Source organism: Apium graveolens, chromosome 11 (genome assembly GCF_009905375.1).
Source record: "Apium graveolens cultivar Ventura chromosome 11, ASM990537v1, whole genome shotgun sequence".
Classification (NCBI taxonomy): domain Eukaryota; kingdom Viridiplantae; phylum Streptophyta; class Magnoliopsida; order Apiales; family Apiaceae; genus Apium; species Apium graveolens.
This window is the reverse complement of record NC_133657.1, coordinates 29480397-29498079: the sequence shown is the minus strand read 5'-3', so window position 1 is coordinate 29498079 and position 17683 is coordinate 29480397. Positions and strand designations below refer to the sequence as shown.

General features: G+C 33.6%; 1 protein-coding gene across 1 annotated transcript; it reads right to left on the bottom strand.

The window, feature by feature from the left end:
* Window positions 1-235: 235 nt before the first annotated feature.
* LOC141698515 (phytoene synthase, chloroplastic) lies at window positions 236-2327 on the bottom strand. Its single transcript, XM_074503222.1, has 5 exons — window positions 1731-2327; window positions 1475-1525; window positions 1169-1341; window positions 844-1079; window positions 236-760 (listed from the first exon to the last, which is right to left on the bottom strand). The coding sequence occupies exons 1-5, from the start codon at window positions 2104-2106 to the stop codon at window positions 394-396; spliced, it is 1203 nt and encodes a 400-aa protein (XP_074359323.1). The 5' UTR covers window positions 2107-2327; the 3' UTR covers window positions 236-393.
* Between the last annotated feature and the right edge of the window lie 15356 nt (window positions 2328-17683).

Genomic DNA, 17683 nt, shown 5'->3' with positions numbered 1-17683 from the left:
TGTTGCATCTTAGAAATCACGCACAAGAAACGCAAATACTAGAGGTTTATTTTAGTTTTTTAACTAATGTTTAAAATCTTATTAGAATCAGTTAAATAAATTCTTATAACTACTTACGGCTTGCGATAGATGGGGCACCAAAGCTATGCATCGGGCTCTCCAGTGCACCACAGTATTATGTACTTGAAACAGAATTTTGATCTAAGAAACTGTTGATCAACACTTTCCTCCATCCTACAAAATGCTTTGATTATATATGGATGCAATAAATTTCTTGCAAATATATACATAAATTACTTGCAAAACATATATACATTTATGTATAGAGAGAGAACGACTCCGGATCTATATTGAGCTATTAAATTAACATAATCTTTGACTATCTATCTATCTTTAGTTTGTATGTTTTGAAACAATTGAAGGGGCAAAAAGGGCTCTACTATAAGCCAAAGGTAAAGAGACTAGTTTCTTAGCTTTGCCTACATATGCTCTCTTGGTGAAGTTATCATAGTCATTGGCTTCAATTGCATCCAAGATTTGCTTGTACAATAACAATGATGCCCAAACTGGCCATCTACTTGCTGAACTTAACTCTGCCACACCCTTCTCCGCTTCATCAAAGAACATTCTTGCTCTTTTTATCTGCCCTTTCATGAAACTACGCCACTTGTCGGTAACCTTTCCTTTGAATATGTATTCTGGTGTTATCCCAGCAAGCTTAAGCTCCTCCTGAGGCAAATATATTCTCCCCCTCCTAGCACTGAAAGGATTAATAGAATTAAGTTTCTTGATTTTGTAAAAATGTGTAAAAGATTTAACTTTGTGAGATAGAAATGAACTTACTCTTCTCCAACATCACGGAGAATGTTAGTAAGTTGATTGGCAATGCCAAGGGCTAAAGCTGCACTGTAAACACTCTCTGTTGTGGCCTTTGATTCGGGTGCAATCCCCATTACTGGAACACTCATTAGTCCAACTGTTCCAGCAACATAGTAGCAGTAGAGGTAGAGTTCATCAAAGGTTTGGTAACGTGATTTTTTCAAGTCCATTCTCATTCCATCAATCATATCTTTAAAAGGCTGAGGAGACGGTAGGAATAATATAAGAACACATATCGCTATGTATCTGTTAAAACGCATGACACTCATTAGCAAACTACTCCATGTACCTGAATATCAACAGGGTATGTCGAAACAGTATCAGCAAGTGCAGCATCATACATATCGTATGGCTGGCCATCGAAAAGATCATTTAGCCTTTTCTCCCATCTGTCAAGAGCCTTGGGTGTGATATGGGAGGCATTAGGTCCATCTACTAGCTCATCTGTTCTTCTACACCACACTGTAATGTGTTCAGTTCATCAATCACACAGTTGTCTCATTATAAAAGAAGATACTATCTTTACATGTACAAGTTCATTTTAAAAAAAGATATTCTGCAGGAAACATAACAGTTGAGTTATCCTTAGACATACCATATATTGCCCAAACAGCTCTTCGACGCTCTGGTGTCATGAGTAATGTTCCTGCACATTTTAACAAAGATCATTTTTTAGTATTTCCTAAAGAGAAAAGACACATTTTCGAATTCATAAGATTAATAGATACGCTAATCTCTTTGTAAAAATGATTGAAGGTCTGAGTCTCAATAGAGTCCTACTCCTAATCATGTTTGCCTTGAAAAAACATGTTCAAGTAAAAGAAAATAAGGGGGTAATAAAGTACACAAACCTAAGTAAAATGTCTTGGCATATTCAGCACAAACTTCACCACAGCGATCATAAGCCTCATTCAACAAATTCCAACTCTTCATACCAACACCATCATTCTCAGAAGTATCTAAGGTTTTGGATCCCTTCCGTTTGGTGTGGGAAGATAAAGCTTTGCTGAGTCTCTTCTCCTCCCTGACCAAAGCCGCTTGCTTAAGCACCACTTGATAAACTCTCTCCTCTGATGTCCTAACCGGATTAGCTGCTACAGCTGATACTCCAGTAGAGAACTTCATAACCCTACTACTAATTCTACTCTTTCTACTCCTCTCAAACATAGACCTCCCATTAATTTCTTTCGGATAATAAATCACCCCAACATCAAAATTACAAGCCATTTAATATGTAAGTAATCAGTTTCAAAATCTTGAAATTTCAACTAAATTATCAAGAAATGTGAAGATAGCAAGGAGAGGTTGTATAAGTGGTTGGTGTGTATGCAGATAAATTACTAAAGGTCATATATGTATATATATATAGTTTGGTAATATAATGTTTACAGCAATGTAGAATATGCTGCTAATGCTCCAGAGACTATATATTTCTTATCTAGTACAAAACTAGAACGAGTGGTGAGTAACATCGGGGGTGGGCAACACAAGTGCCAACCAACCAAAAACCAATCAGGCAGGCTCAGGGTGACCAACAAATTGCACTTTATTGTCATAAAAATGGCCTACCATATTTTGCTCCATGTTTTATATAGCAACACAAAATAAATTAGTCATGTCTATTAACGCTTTGTTCAAAGGTCCCCCCTGTCTAGCTTCTTCTCTTCTGGAAATTTTGATTTGTTTGGATTGGATCCATTCAACTTTCAATTATAACAACTAGAGCTCCGTTCGTGAACAAGCTCGAGCTCGGCTCGTTAAGGGCTCGGTTCGGCTCGGTTCGTTAAGGGCTCGAGCTCGAACTCGAACACAAAAATGTGTTAGTTAAGAAAACGAGCTCGAGCCGAGCTTTTGGCATGTTCGGCTCGAGCTCGGCTCGAAAAAAAATTTTAAAAAAAATTATTTTTTATATATTTAATTATTATGAATTTTATTCAGATTTTTTATAAATATTTTTAAATTATTGAACGATACGAATGTCAAAATATATATTTTAGTAATTTGAAAAAATTCAGATATTAAAAATTAATTTTTTAATTTGATATTTTAATAATTAACAAGTGATTTGACTATTACTTGTAACTAGTATTTATTTCCTGATCGGTGTTTCGATTTTTTGAAATTATTTATAAATGATCCAACCGTACGGATGTCAAGATCTATATATTTAAGTGATATAATAAAAAATTTAGAAAAAATAAATATATTTGGTTTGCTATTTTAACGGTAAACTAGTAGTTTGACTAGTACTTCTCCCATATTAATGTTTCGATTTTTTTAAAAATATTTATGAATGATTCAACCGTACGGATGTTAATATCTATATTATTTAGTAATATGACAAAATTTTTAGAAAAAATAAATGTATTTGATTTGTTATTTTCACAGTCAATAGGTGTTTTGACCTTTACTTTTAATTAGTGTTTAATCTCATATTAATGTTTCAATTTTTAAAAAATATTTATGAATGATCCAACCGTACGGATGTTAATATCTATATATTTTAGTGACATGATAAAAAATTTAGAAAAAAATAAATTTATTTTGTTTATTATTTTGACAATCGACCAATTGTTTGAATAGTTGTTAGAACTAGTGTTTAGTCTCATATTAATGTTTCAATTTTTTTAAAAATATTTATGAATGATCCAACCGTACGGATGTTAAGATCTATATATTTTAGTGACATGACAAAAGTTTTAGAAAAAATTAAATGCATTTGGTTTGTTATTTTAACAGTCAACCGGTGTTTTGACCTTTACTTGTAACTAGTGTTTAGTCTCGTATTAATGTTTTGATTTTTTTAAAAATATTTATAGATGATCCAACCGTACGGATGTTAATATCTATATATTTTAGTGACATGATAAAAATTTTAGAAAAAAATAAATTTATTTTGTTTGTTATTTTGACAATCAACCATTTGTTTGAACAATACTTGTAACCAGTGTTTAGTCTCGTATTCATATTTTGATTTTTTTAAAAATATTTATAGATGATCCAACCGTACGGATGTCAAGATCTATATATTTTAGTGACATGACAAAAGTTTTAGAAAAAAATAAATGTATTTGGTTTGTTATTTTAACAGTCAACCGGTGTTTTGACCTTTACTTGTAACTAGTGTTTAGTCTCGTATTAATGTTTTGATTTTTTAAATAATATTTATAGATGATCCAACCGTACGGATGTTAATATCTATATATTTTAGTGACATGATAAAAATTTTAGAAAAAAATAAATTTATTTTGTTTGTTATTTTGACAATCAACCACTTGTTTGAACAATACTTGTAACTAGTGTTTAGTCTCGTATTTATGTTTTGATTTTTTTAAAAATATTTATAGATGATCCAACCGTACGGATGTTAAAATCTATATATTTTAGTGACATGACAAAAGTTTTAGAAAAAAATAAATGTATTTGATTTGTTATTTTAACAGTCAACCGGTGTTTTGACTTGTACTTGTAATTAGTGTTTTGTATCGTATTAATGTTTCGATTTTTTTAAAAATATTTATGAATGATCCAACCGTACGGATGTTAAGATCAATATTTTTTAGTGATATGACAAAATTTTTAGAAAAAAATAAAAGTATTTGGTTTGTTATTTTAACAGTCAACCGGTGTTTTGACCAGAATTTTTTAATTAAGCTCGGCTCGGCTCGGCTCCGCTCGCCTCGACTCGGCTCATTTTGATGGAGAAAGCTCGTGTTCGGCTCGTGTTCGGCTCGGTTCGACTCGACTCGATTTTGTTCGATAAAAGCTCGTGTTCGGTTCGTTCGTTAACGAGCTCGAGCTCGAACACAGGTTTTTGTTCGTTAAGAAAGCTCGACTCGGCTCGGCTCGTCAGAAAAAAAATTAAAGCTCGGCTCGGTTCGATCAAAACTCGACTCGGCTCGGTTCGTGAACAGCTCTAATAACAACCGTTTAAATTGCACCACCGTTCTTGTAACAACCACTAAACAAATTGAAAACATGAATCAAACTTATTCCGCAAATATTCCCCTATGTTGGAAATATAATCATAAACTTGTTTTAATTATTTTATTTATTTAATTGTTTGATTGTTTTGTTTTAAAATAAACATTGTAATCAGTTCATTGAAATGCATAGGACTTAGTCATTTGGTTGTTTAGAGTTTTCAGGAGTGTGAGAGTAGTGGAGTCAAAATAGGAATGTAGTTCTGATTTTTAGCATCCATTCACTAGTAGTCAGCCTATATATAATTTACATGTACTAGTTTTAATGTATGGGATAAGATCCATCATTTATTTTTTCCCAATTAACATATATACAAATAGTGTCTACGTTCAAATATCGTTTTATGTTTTCTACACTTGGCATCAGAGCTTCATGATATAGGGCTTGTGATACATACATTTATATATATATATATTAAGTATTTATTGTGATTTCAAATGACATTAAAAATTTCTCCATATATATTGAATGAGATATCAAGATGAAAGCATTCTTGATAGAGAAGCATGGGAAAAAGAAAGAGAACCAAGAATAAAAATCAAGGAGAAACATGAGCGGTGAAAATAATGAGAAAGATATCATGACACAAGTGGCCATGAAAGAAATTTTATTTTAGAAGTGTGGGTGAGAAGTGCATCCTAGAGAGAAGTACTCTAAAATTGTTTTTGATGAGAAGTGAATCAAACTGATAGTGGTGAGAAGTGCATCACAAAATGAAGAGAAATGCTTCATAAATTTAAGATTACGGGGGTAAATGTTGGAAAAATAATCTTAAACTTGTTTTAATTGTTTTATTTATTTAATTGTTTGATTGTTTTGTTTTAAAATAAACATAGTAATCAGTTCATTGTAATGCATAGGACTTAGTCATTTGGTTGTTTAGAATTTTCAGGAGTGTGGGAGTAGTTGAGTCAAAATAGGAATGTAGTTGCTGATTTTTAGCATCCATTCATCAGTAGTCAGCCTATATATAATTTACATGTACTAGTTTTAATATATAGGATAAGATCCATCATTTGTTTTTTCCAAGTTAATATATATACAAGCAGTGTCTCTGTTCAAATATCGCATTATGTTTTCTACACCTAATAAGGTAATAAAGTCTGCTCACAATAGAATTTCTTTTCAACTATTTGCAAGACTAATTTTCCAAAGGGATGTCTTACGTACATTCGCACACTTACCTCGTCTTATTTAATTAAGATTCAAACCCCCAACATTGCATAATGAGGTTCAAACCATCCGCATACTATAAAATAAGTAGGGATGAGCAGAAAACCGCACAAACCGCAAAAACCGCCCGCACCGCATCAAACCACACCGCAAAACGCAGTTTTTAATTTTCGTGGTGCGGTTGCGGTTTGAATTTTTAATAAACCGCGTGGTGCGGTGCGGGTTGTGGTTTTAAATTTCTGAAATGCGGTTCAAACCGCACCGCACCGCACCGCAATATTTAATATATTATATATATATATATACATATATATACACACTTATATTCCTATCGGGTAACATAAACAACCATTTTATATTTTTAGTTAAACTGAATTTCTATTGAGTTAGAATTATATATTAAATTCATTAAGGAATTCAAATGGATCACACGATCTTCTGACAAATAAAAAAGAGACTACACAATCTCTTGTTTGTATTTCTTCACTAGGAAAACCAAAATCCAAGTATTTATATTAGTGAACTAAGATGTTGCATTCTAATTGACTAAAACTATTTTCGGAAATTTGATTAAATTTAAGTTTTGTATTTATTTAATTTTTTTGAACTTGTAAAGTATAAACCGCAGTGAACCGCACCACACCACACCGCATTTTCGTGGTGTGGTTTATACGGTTTTCGAGGGTACGCGGTGCGGTTTGAAAATTTGAGCAAACCGCATGTGCAGTTTGGTTTGCGATTTGAGGAAAAAACCGCACCACCCGCACCGCGCTCACCCCTAAAAATAAGAACATTTACATATTTTATGTAAACGAAAAGTAACTAAAAATATTCATGATTTTGCAAACTTTAATTTTATAAATATTCATCCACTATTGGTTATAACAAAAATCGGAGGTTTCGGAAGGTAAAAAAACATATAATCGTAAATAGAAATATTGTTGCGTGATTAAAAAATATTATTATTCTAGTGCAAGAGGCCCCGGCTCATTAAGGTACCGGTCACATGAATCCACGTAACATCGAAATTTGGCATGTGGAGCTGGTAACATTATTTTTGATACGTAAATATGACCACATGGTTCGTGGGGGGCACTCGTGGAACTTTGTCATCAGTAATCAAAGCTGGTTCAAGTTGGGCAGCATACATTACAGCCTACAGGTACAAATTCTCACAAGAAATACACATAGAACAAGTCAAGACACTGTCAGCCAAGGATTTTGTTCCACACTTTCCAAGTTCAAGCCGACTCGTATCTTTTCTGTTCACATACATATTTATCCCAAGTAAGCCATAATTTTAAGAAATTGGCTAATATACATACATGCCCAGATGCATAATACTCCCTCCGTCCCAAAATGATGTTCCTATATTGACTTTCGGTACTGTTAGTAAGCGATTGACTACTAATTTACGTCTAATCTATAATATCAAACATAGTCATGAGTAATCTCGTTGGATTCGTATTTATCAGTATTTTAATATAGTGAAATTTTTATATTTAATACTAATACGAATTTAAAGATATTAACGATCAAAAGTGTGCATTGGCAAACGTGTCCAACACAAAGAGGAAACATTTTTAGGGACGGAGGGAGTACGTGGTTAAAAAAATAAGTCAAGTAAAAACTTTAGGTGACATACTTAAAATATAACTTATATAAAATACCAAATAGTATATCAGTCATGCCATAATCTTGAATCTTGGTCTATGATTTAAATTTTAATAAATAATTAATTATTAAGTATGTCACTTATTGCATTTAAATGTATCAAGTTAGTCACTGATTACAAAATTGACTCAAATTCGTGCTCATTTAAAAGTTTGTATAAAAATATCACGCATAGTCGAAATTCTTAAAAATATTATATATTGAGTTTCACACATTTTTTATTAATGATATTACATCCAGATGAAAGATTCTGAGTTCTAATATTTTAGATAAAATTATTAGATTTTTAATAATTTATCTACTATTTATTTTTATTTAAATCAAATAAAACAATTAAAAAATTAAAAATAAATAGTTGGTAAAATTTTAAAAATCTAACAATATTATCTAAAATAGTAGAACTCGGAATTTTTCATTTCGATGTAATATCATTCATAAATTATGTATGAAATTCAATATATAATAATTTTATGAATTTTGACTCAGGATAGAGTGATAATTTTGATATAAAATTTTAAATTAGTGACTCATATGGGTCAGTTTTATAATCAGTGACTCACTTGATACATTTGGATGTAGTAAGTGACCTATTTGATAATTAACCTGTTAGGGAGGAAACACAGACACACATATTCGAGATTCAATTCTACCAATACAGAGTACGCACACAAACACACAACAATATATTTGACGTAGAAAACCCACATCCCAACTTGTATTATTAATCCAAATAATCATCAATAATACATCAATACATAACATCTCAATGGTGTGCCAAACTGATACTTGAGCCAACCAATGCTCAAACATCTCTCACACGATACCTAAGATGACTACATCTCTTAAGCATACATCAAAACAATAACATGACTATGTATATATAGCCATCACAAAATTAGCCAATAAGACATACATAATCCGATTATAATAATAATTGTCTACACATACAATTATTACCCAATCCCATAATGATAATAATTGTAAACACATACAATTATTACCCAATCCCATTATGTCTTGTATCACTAAGCCTATACTACATATTGGGTTTAACCCAACAATCCTCCCCTTCAACCCAATACTTCAGATCAGGTTGAATGATAACCATCAAAACATCAACGCCAGTTTGCCGATACCTCCCCTCGAACAAGAATCTCATCATCTCATTCTTCCAACTATTGAGAATCACTAATGTAAGTCATATGTCATAGCCTATTTGTATATTCGAGGATTCAACTCAACTCAAATAAGAATGTAATAAGTAAATAGTGGATCGACCGTCAGAGAGATCTCGCAAAGTAATATATGTCAAAGGATTCAGAAACAAGGTTCATCTACAGACTTGAGGAGTTAATTCACTGGAAGAAGTTCAAGAAGTTGATCATGCCTCAGTGATATAAATCAAGATCGTGGATTTAATCAAGTGACAGAGATCTCGTCAGAGTATCATTAATTACAAGGATTTAATATGAAGAAAATCAGAGTATCAAAGTCAACACATGAAGAAACGTCACGGAAGTTAGTCACTCATGAACCAGACAGTACATCGAGTGTCAACGTTGAAGTGGTGGAATTGATTCATAATTTTCAGTGATTTTCAGAAGATTTGCAGAAGAATGATTGCTGCTCAAGACTAGAATTAATTCTTTATTAATTAATTAAGTCATCTAATTTAATTAAGAAAATAAATTATATCTGCGAAGAATAATTTATTTATTAATTGAATTAATTGATTAATTAATTCTGAATTAATTTTAGGAATTTTCAGAAGTTTAATTGGTTTAAAAACAGTCTTAAATCAGCAAGACAATTGAAAATGAACTAGCATGACAATCTGGATTGTCATACCGATTGTCATGCCAAGTCATTTCAATTGTCATACCGAAAGTTACACTAGGAAGGAGATTGTCTTGCTAGTTCAACTGATTGTCATACCGATAGTCATTGTAGTTCAATCAGATTGTCTTGCTAGTACAATTGAAAGTCCTACTGAAAGTCTTGCTGAGCCAAAGAGATTGTCCTACCGATTGTCATTGCAGTTCAAGTAATTTTGTTGGATTGCATACAAAAAGAAAAAGAAGCAGAAGACATTCACTGACTGAAAAATACAAGAACAAGAAAGCAGCCGCCTTGAAACATTTTATTTTCTTCTCTGCTTACATCAAGATCAAAATTCTAGTTTGTTAATGTTAAATCCAAACCACTAGAATTATTTATCTTGTTCTTGTGTAACAATCTAGCGGATTAAAATCCCTAGAACTTAATCTCAAATCGCATTTAGCATTTGATCTTTTAATTACAAAAATAGAAAAAGTTCATGTCGAATTTATTCTAGATTTGTAATAATTGATTTGAGATTAATACCTTGTAATCGATACAGTTGTTGTAACACATTTCAAGTTTAATAATATTTTTATTTAACTTGAATTTTGTTTCACATTTTTTATTCCGCATTTTATTCGATTATTTGGTAACGTTTGTATTCAACCCCCCTTCTACAAACTCATTGGGACCCAACAATTGGTATCAGAGCCTTCTGATTAACGAACAAATCAAGATCCTAGACTTTTGTGATTTTTCAACTCCTTGAATTTTTATTTATTCAAAAATTCATAATGACTTCACATAAAGTTGGAACCGTTAAAATTCCACAATTTGATAAAGAGAATTATATCATGTGGAAGAAGAAGATGCTATTATTTTTACAAGTTGCAAATCCCAAATATTCGAACTTGTTAAAGAAGGGTATAAAAACTCCGATGGTTATTGAACCGGAGGTAATAATAGATGGTGTGGTGACTACTGAAGCTAGAACCTATCCAAAAGAGCCTGAAGATTTTACTCCTGCTGAGAAGGAAGAAGCCTCCTTGGATGCCAGCCTTCAATTAATATTAATTGATTCCCTTGATCCCTTGATGAACAGACATGTGATGAACTGTAAAAATTCCAAACACATGTGGGAAACTATTGAGGTGATTAATGAAGGCACAGAGGAAGTTAGGGAGAACAAGTTGGAAATCCTAACCTCTGAATATGAACATTTCAAATCAAATCCAGGAGAAGGAATTACTGAAGTGTTTGAGAGGTACAATGCGTTGATCAACAACCTGAACATCAATGGAAAGTATTATTCAATCAGGGAGGTCAACAAAAAATTCCTTTTAACACTGCCAGCTCATCTTGAACATAGAATCACTGCCATTAGAGAAGCTAGAGATCTGAGTGAGATTTCGTTGGACAGGCTCTATGGAGTGTTGAAAACTTATGAGTTGGAGCAGATTCAACAGAAGGAAGTCTACGGGAAGGATAGAATGGTCAGCACATCTAATGCACTTGTAGCTGAAGGTCAACAACAACAACAATCTCAACAGTTAGAAAGAATGGTACAGTTTTCCAAGGGTGAGGAAAATGAGTTAGTAGCAGAATATGATCCTCCTACTACAAATCAATCAAGTGATGATTTTTATTCCTTGGAAGAGCTGGAGCAATTGGAAGATGAATCAATGGCCCAAATTGTCAAGAGATTCTCCCATGTCAGATTCAGGAGGAATCCCAAGCTTAAGTACAAGTCCAACTACAACAAATTCCAGAAAGGTGGATCTTCATCCTCTAACACCAGCAGTGGTGGGTACAAAACAGGGATGGTTGATCGAAGCACCATTAGATGCTATAACTGCAATGAGTTGGGACACTTTGCCACAGAATGTAGGAAGCCAAAGCAAGTAAGAAAGAACTCTGAAAGGGCTTATCTGGCAAAGGGAAGAAGCTGGGATGATACTGACAGTGAAGATGAAGATGAAGGAAATCTTGCTCTTATGGCTATTGATGGAAAAGCTTCATCGTCAAGAATAGAGGTAAAACTTTCTGATGCTGAAATGGTTTATCATCTAAGAGGTAACTTAGATTGTGCACGTCGTGATAATGAACTGTTAAGTTTACAGATCACAGACCTTGAGAAAGAGGTCAATGAATTAAGACTTGTGCACATTAATCAAGACAAATTAAAAGAACAGGTATCTTTTCTAGAGAATAGAGTTGACTGTTATAGAAAACTCGAAACTATTCTCAAAGACAAGATCACCGGTCTTGAGACTAAGGTTAGAGCCTACTTCAATTCTTGTACGAAGGCTAAAGAGTTCTACAGTAAGCAAGCTGTTAATCAAACATCTGGAATAGGTTATGATTACAATGTTGCTATTGGAGAATTAGGCATAAACTCCCCTCCTCATGTATGTGCTAAAGGGAGGGAAGTACCACATGTGCTTAAGGGTGTTGATGAACCCCTCTATAAAGCATCAATTGCTGAACCATTTGATGCGACCTCTTCTGTTATTCAAGAAGAAATACGTGCTGAGGATCATGCTTATGAGAAGATTGTTTCCAAGTCAAGTGAGTCGAAAGTTCCAGTCAAAGTTGTGAAAGCAACTGAGACTAACTCAGACACACATGAGTTGGATAACAATAATGCCATGTCTACCATGCATAAATTGCCTGATGTTAATCACTCTCATAAAGCATGTGGTGTTGCTAATTGTATGTCTTGTGCTTTTAATATGATGTATGCTTATTTTAATGGTAAGTATGTGTCTAATGATAAGACTACTCCTCGTCAGCATGTGAATAACAAGAAGCATGATAGGTCTAAGACTGTTAGTCCTTCTAAGGCTAGAAAGGAGACATTTGTGCCTAAGCTTAAATAGAAATTTGTTAAGGCTGTTTACAAGGTCAAATGTTCAGTCATTGAGAATGTTGAGATCGTTAAAATTAAAAATGTTGTTTTGTCTGACAAAGGACAGTTCTACAAGTATGCCGGGCCCAACCAAGTTTGGGTTCCGAAGAAGGTCTAATCCATTTGTAGTGCAGGGCATTAAACAAGTATAACCGGTAGTGTGGATTCTTGACAGTGGATCATCAAGACATATGACCGGAGATAGAGCCCTGCTATCAAATGTGGTTGAGATAGCTGGCCCCATGGTTACCTTTGGAGATAACAGCAAAGGTTTATCCGAGGGATATGGCTGTTTGCAAGCTGGGAATGTTATCATTGTAATTTTGTATATTGTGCTAGGTTATTATCAGGAAGCAGTATCTAACATATAGCACCAGTGACGAGACTTGAGAATATTACGACATATCAGGCACCTGCTGCACATTACACTTGGAATTGTACTCTAGTAAGATGTGTACAAGTGTACTCCTGATTGGTGAGTTAAAAGAAGAAGTCAGTGCACCACAGTTCATGGACTTTGCAGCTGCAGATCTATTGGACTATGCAATCTCTTCTTCACAATCTCACTTCAGGTTGGTATGAACTAGTATACTGCTCAAGCAATCGTCAAGGACATGGTATGGCACTCTAACAGAAGTTATAATTTTATATGAATAAGTAGAGTCGTCATATTAATAACTATCTTATCACTAGGCACAATCATATTGTTTTATATGTGCAGTGGTATATTGATTATGCAACATAACAATTAGTATCTAAAGTACTTGACAAGTATCGGTCAATGATATCTTGTTAACATTATGTTGCAGATATTTGTAAGCTTTTGACATGAATGAGAATTACTTAGACTTTACCCTAAGTGATCAATGTTTTATCAAAAACTCATTCATATTGAAAAACAAAATCAAACTTCTTTCTACATTAGTGATTTCTTATATCATGTAAAATCTTTTGAAATCACTATTGTAAATCATTTTCTCTCTATTACCATATGTTCTATGATACAGGTTCAGTCTCCAATGACTTTCTTTCATTGACAGTCATGAGGTTGAAAACCCACAACGTCTATCCCAGACTGTAAAGACAAACACAGAAACAGAACCAACCAACACTCTCTTACCACTAAATGTAGTATGAATGAGCGTGAGGGAGATAGTGCCTTAGTGCACCACATAAGGAAGGTTCTATAGTCAACCCAGTAGCTCTGTCTCCTACATAGATGAGTAGTATTTAAACCGAGACAACTGCTAGCCCCCATACATCTTCTCAAAAAGATGTAATGGCTGAAAAGGCACAAAAACAGTTACTAGATTCATTCTCTCAACAGGGTGAGTCTATTGAATTTTGCCTGTCGGCCAAGGTATCCGATGTAGTGTCACCACTTCAAACATAAACAATTCTTGATGCACAAGAAGAGGTTTCACACACAAAGGATGAGTTGACGGAAACAAGAGTTTCGACCATTTTAAGGTCAGATTCGATTGTTCAAGGTTCGTTAGTGGACCAATTGCCTTTACAGGTGTTAGGAGAGGATACTGATCCAAAAGCCATATGTCAGTGGTCAGTATCTACCTCCCCAGGCTTAAATCCCCTGGATGCATCTGCGGATAGTGGATCTGACATAGGTGCAGATCGGCAACTTGTTGACAATGATTCAGATATTACCTGATAAGTCACAAGGAAATGTCTTCACAGACATTAGAAGGGAACTTTGATCTTTATGCTAAATTCTTTGGATCATTGTTTACCTTCCCAGAATTCAAATCTGGAACCCTAAAAGGGAAACTAGCAACTTGTAGATTATGACTCAGATTCATCTGACGAGTTTAACAAGGATGGGGATTTGTGAACTCCCATTGCACCACCTGTGACCTCCTTTAAGGATGGCTAAGGTGATTTTCCTTGCAGGTACAGCTGGATTATGGAGCTATGAGAGAAGAGTGATACACTTGTGAGAAAGAGTGTAAACACGAGTGGAGAGAAGAGTGAAACACATGTGAGGTACACTAAACAGAATCACACACTCACAGTGAGGAAGAAAGAGAAACTACTTGTTATTTCTTTTCCAACCAAGTGAAATATGAGAACTCCTTCAGACGACGGCATACATTCCTTCTTTAAGGGGGAGATAAAAGCTTAAGTAATAGTTTGGAGGATTCCTCAACTAAGGGGGAGAAATAGCAGGGAGGAAGAAAAAGATCCTACATGTACACTACACCACACCATTGTTGTTTGTAACTACGGATCCTATTGTACGGGAGAGGTGGTAAACACAAGGTGATTTTCTAGTAAGGGAAGAAGCTGTTAGGGGAGTACCATTGCTTTTTATCTGCGGATCCTATTGTACGGGAGAGGTGGTAAACAAAGGTGATCTTCTTTAATCAGTTGATTCTCATAGGGGGAGAAGCAAGAGAGATATGTGCTTCTCAACAGGAAATGTGGTTGTACAAATGAAGATGGAACTACTTGAAGATATGTTCAGTCTAGAGGAACATCTAATTGGAATCTGGAAAATGTTAAATCTAGTCCAGAACTTTTCTACTATTTACTTTGCATTTCTTTTTATATCTTTTTCTTATTTGTTAGTTGAGTTATCCTCTAGGTATTTGTGTGTTATTGTCTAACAAACAAATAGGGGGAGATTGTAAGTCATATGTCATAGCCTATTTGTATATTCGAGGATTCAACTCAACTCAAATAAGAATGTAATAAGTAAATAGTGGATCGACCGTCAGAGAGATCTCGCAAAGTAATATATGTCAAAGGATTCAGAAACAAGGTTCATCTACAGACTTGAGGAGTTAATTCACTGGAAGAAGTTCAAGAAGTTGATCATGCCTCAGTGATATAAATCAAGATCGTGGATTTAATCAAGTGACAGAGATCTCGTCAGAGTATCATTAATTACAAGGATTTAATATGAAGAAAATCAGAGTATCAAAGTCAACACATGAAGAAACGTCACGGAAGTTAGTCACTCATGAACCAGACAGTACATCGAGTGTCAACGTTGAAGTGGTGGAATTGATTCATAATTTTCAGTGATTTTCAGAAGATTTGCAGAAGAATGATTGCTGCTCAAGACTAGAATTAATTCTTTATTAATTAATTAAGTCATCTAATTTAATTAAGAAAATAAATTATATCTGCGAAGAATAATTTATTTATTAATTGAATTAATTGATTAATTAATTCTGAATTAATTTTAGGAATTTTCAGAAGTTTAATTGGTTTAAAAACAGTCTTAAATCAGCAAGACAATTGAAAATGAACTAGCATGACAATCTGGATTGTCATACCGATTGTCATGCCAAGTCATTTCAATTGTCATACCGAAAGTTACACTAGGAAGGAGATTGTCTTGCTAGTTCAACTGATTGTCATACCGATAGTCATTGTAGTTCAATCAGATTGTCTTGCTAGTACAATTGAAAGTCCTACTGAAAGTCTTGCTGAGCCAAAGAGATTGTCCTACCGATTGTCATTGCAGTTCAAGTAATTTTGTTGGATTGCATACAAAAAGAAAAAGAAGCAGAAGACATTCACTGACTGAAAAATACAAGAACAAGAAAGCAGCCGCCTTGAAACATTTTATTTTCTTCTCTGCTTACATCAAGATCAAAATTCTAGTTTGTTAATGTTAAATCCAAACCACTAGAATTATTTATCTTGTTCTTGTGTAACAATCTAGCGGATTAAAATCCCTAGAACTTAATCTCAAATCGCATTTAGCATTTGATCTTTTAATTACAAAAATAGAAAAAGTTCATGTCGAATTTATTCTAGATTTGTAATAATTGATTTGAGATTAATACCTTGTAATCGATACAGTTGTTGTAACACATTTCAAGTTTAATAATATTTTTATTTAACTTGAATTTTGTTTCACATTTTTTATTCCGCATTTTATTCGATTATTTGGTAACGTTTGTATTCAACCCCCCTTCTACAAACTCATTGGGACCCAACAACTAAGACCCGTATAGTGACCTCCAATAACTCCAAACTACCGTTATTCATCATAACGGTATATCAATCTACAAAATCACGTATATCAACTACGAGCGCCTCCTTTCAGCATTGAGTCACTTGATCCTTGCTTTCACAATTCTTCGACCTCTTTTGAAGAACATCACGAGCATCATCCAAATTCTTCACCTGATTGATCAACCATCAAATCACTGAAACTATTGCAATGATCTCGTCCATCTTCCACCTCGAGCCCGAACGAATTAATCCACGGTGCAAGTCAACCTCCATACCGCACGTAACTTTTCCCCTTCTAACGCTTCAAATCCATCATCGTACTCCACCATACTAATTGAACCTCGAAATTTCCTCCAACCCAATTCATCACGAACCTCAAATCTCGGCTATGATACCACTTGTTAGGAGGAAACACACACATACATATTCGAGATTCAATTCTACAAAAGAAAGAGTACGCACACAAACACACAATAATATATTTGACGTGGAAAATCCACGTCCCAACTTGTATTATTAATCCAAACAATTATCAATAATACATCAATACATAACACCTCAACCGATACTTGAGCCAATCAATACTCAAGCATCTCCCACGTGATAACTAAGACGACTACATCTCTAAAGCATACATCAAAATAATAACATGACTATGTATATATAGCCATCACAAACTTAGCCAATAAAAATACCTAATCTGATAATAATAATAATAATAATAATAATAATAATAATTGTCTACCTATACAATTATTACCCAATCCCATAATGATAATAATTGTCAACACATATTATTACCCAATCCAATTATGTCTTGTATCACTAAACCCATACCACATATTGGGTTTAACCCACCATAACTCTTTTAATAAATGTATATGTTGGACGTCAAATTTTTATAGCATGTAGTATAAATTCAACATTATCTATTATCATAAAAAATAATATATTTTATTTAATAACAATTTAAAATAATAATAATATATAATTTTAAAATATGTTCAATTATTAAAATCAAGTCCACCGGAGTAGTTGAATTTTTTTCTTCTGAATATTAAGTAATAAGTGAAAAATATCATTAGTTAGATAGTAAATTTTAACGGTTTCAAATTTCGTAGTTAGTTTGGCACTTATACTCAATGCATATGCTTTCATTCATGTATGAACTAATTTATGGTGATTTATTAACTATAAAAGGAAATTGTCACGTAACAATGTTAGGCGTTTAAGTATACTATAAAGGGGGTTAATACT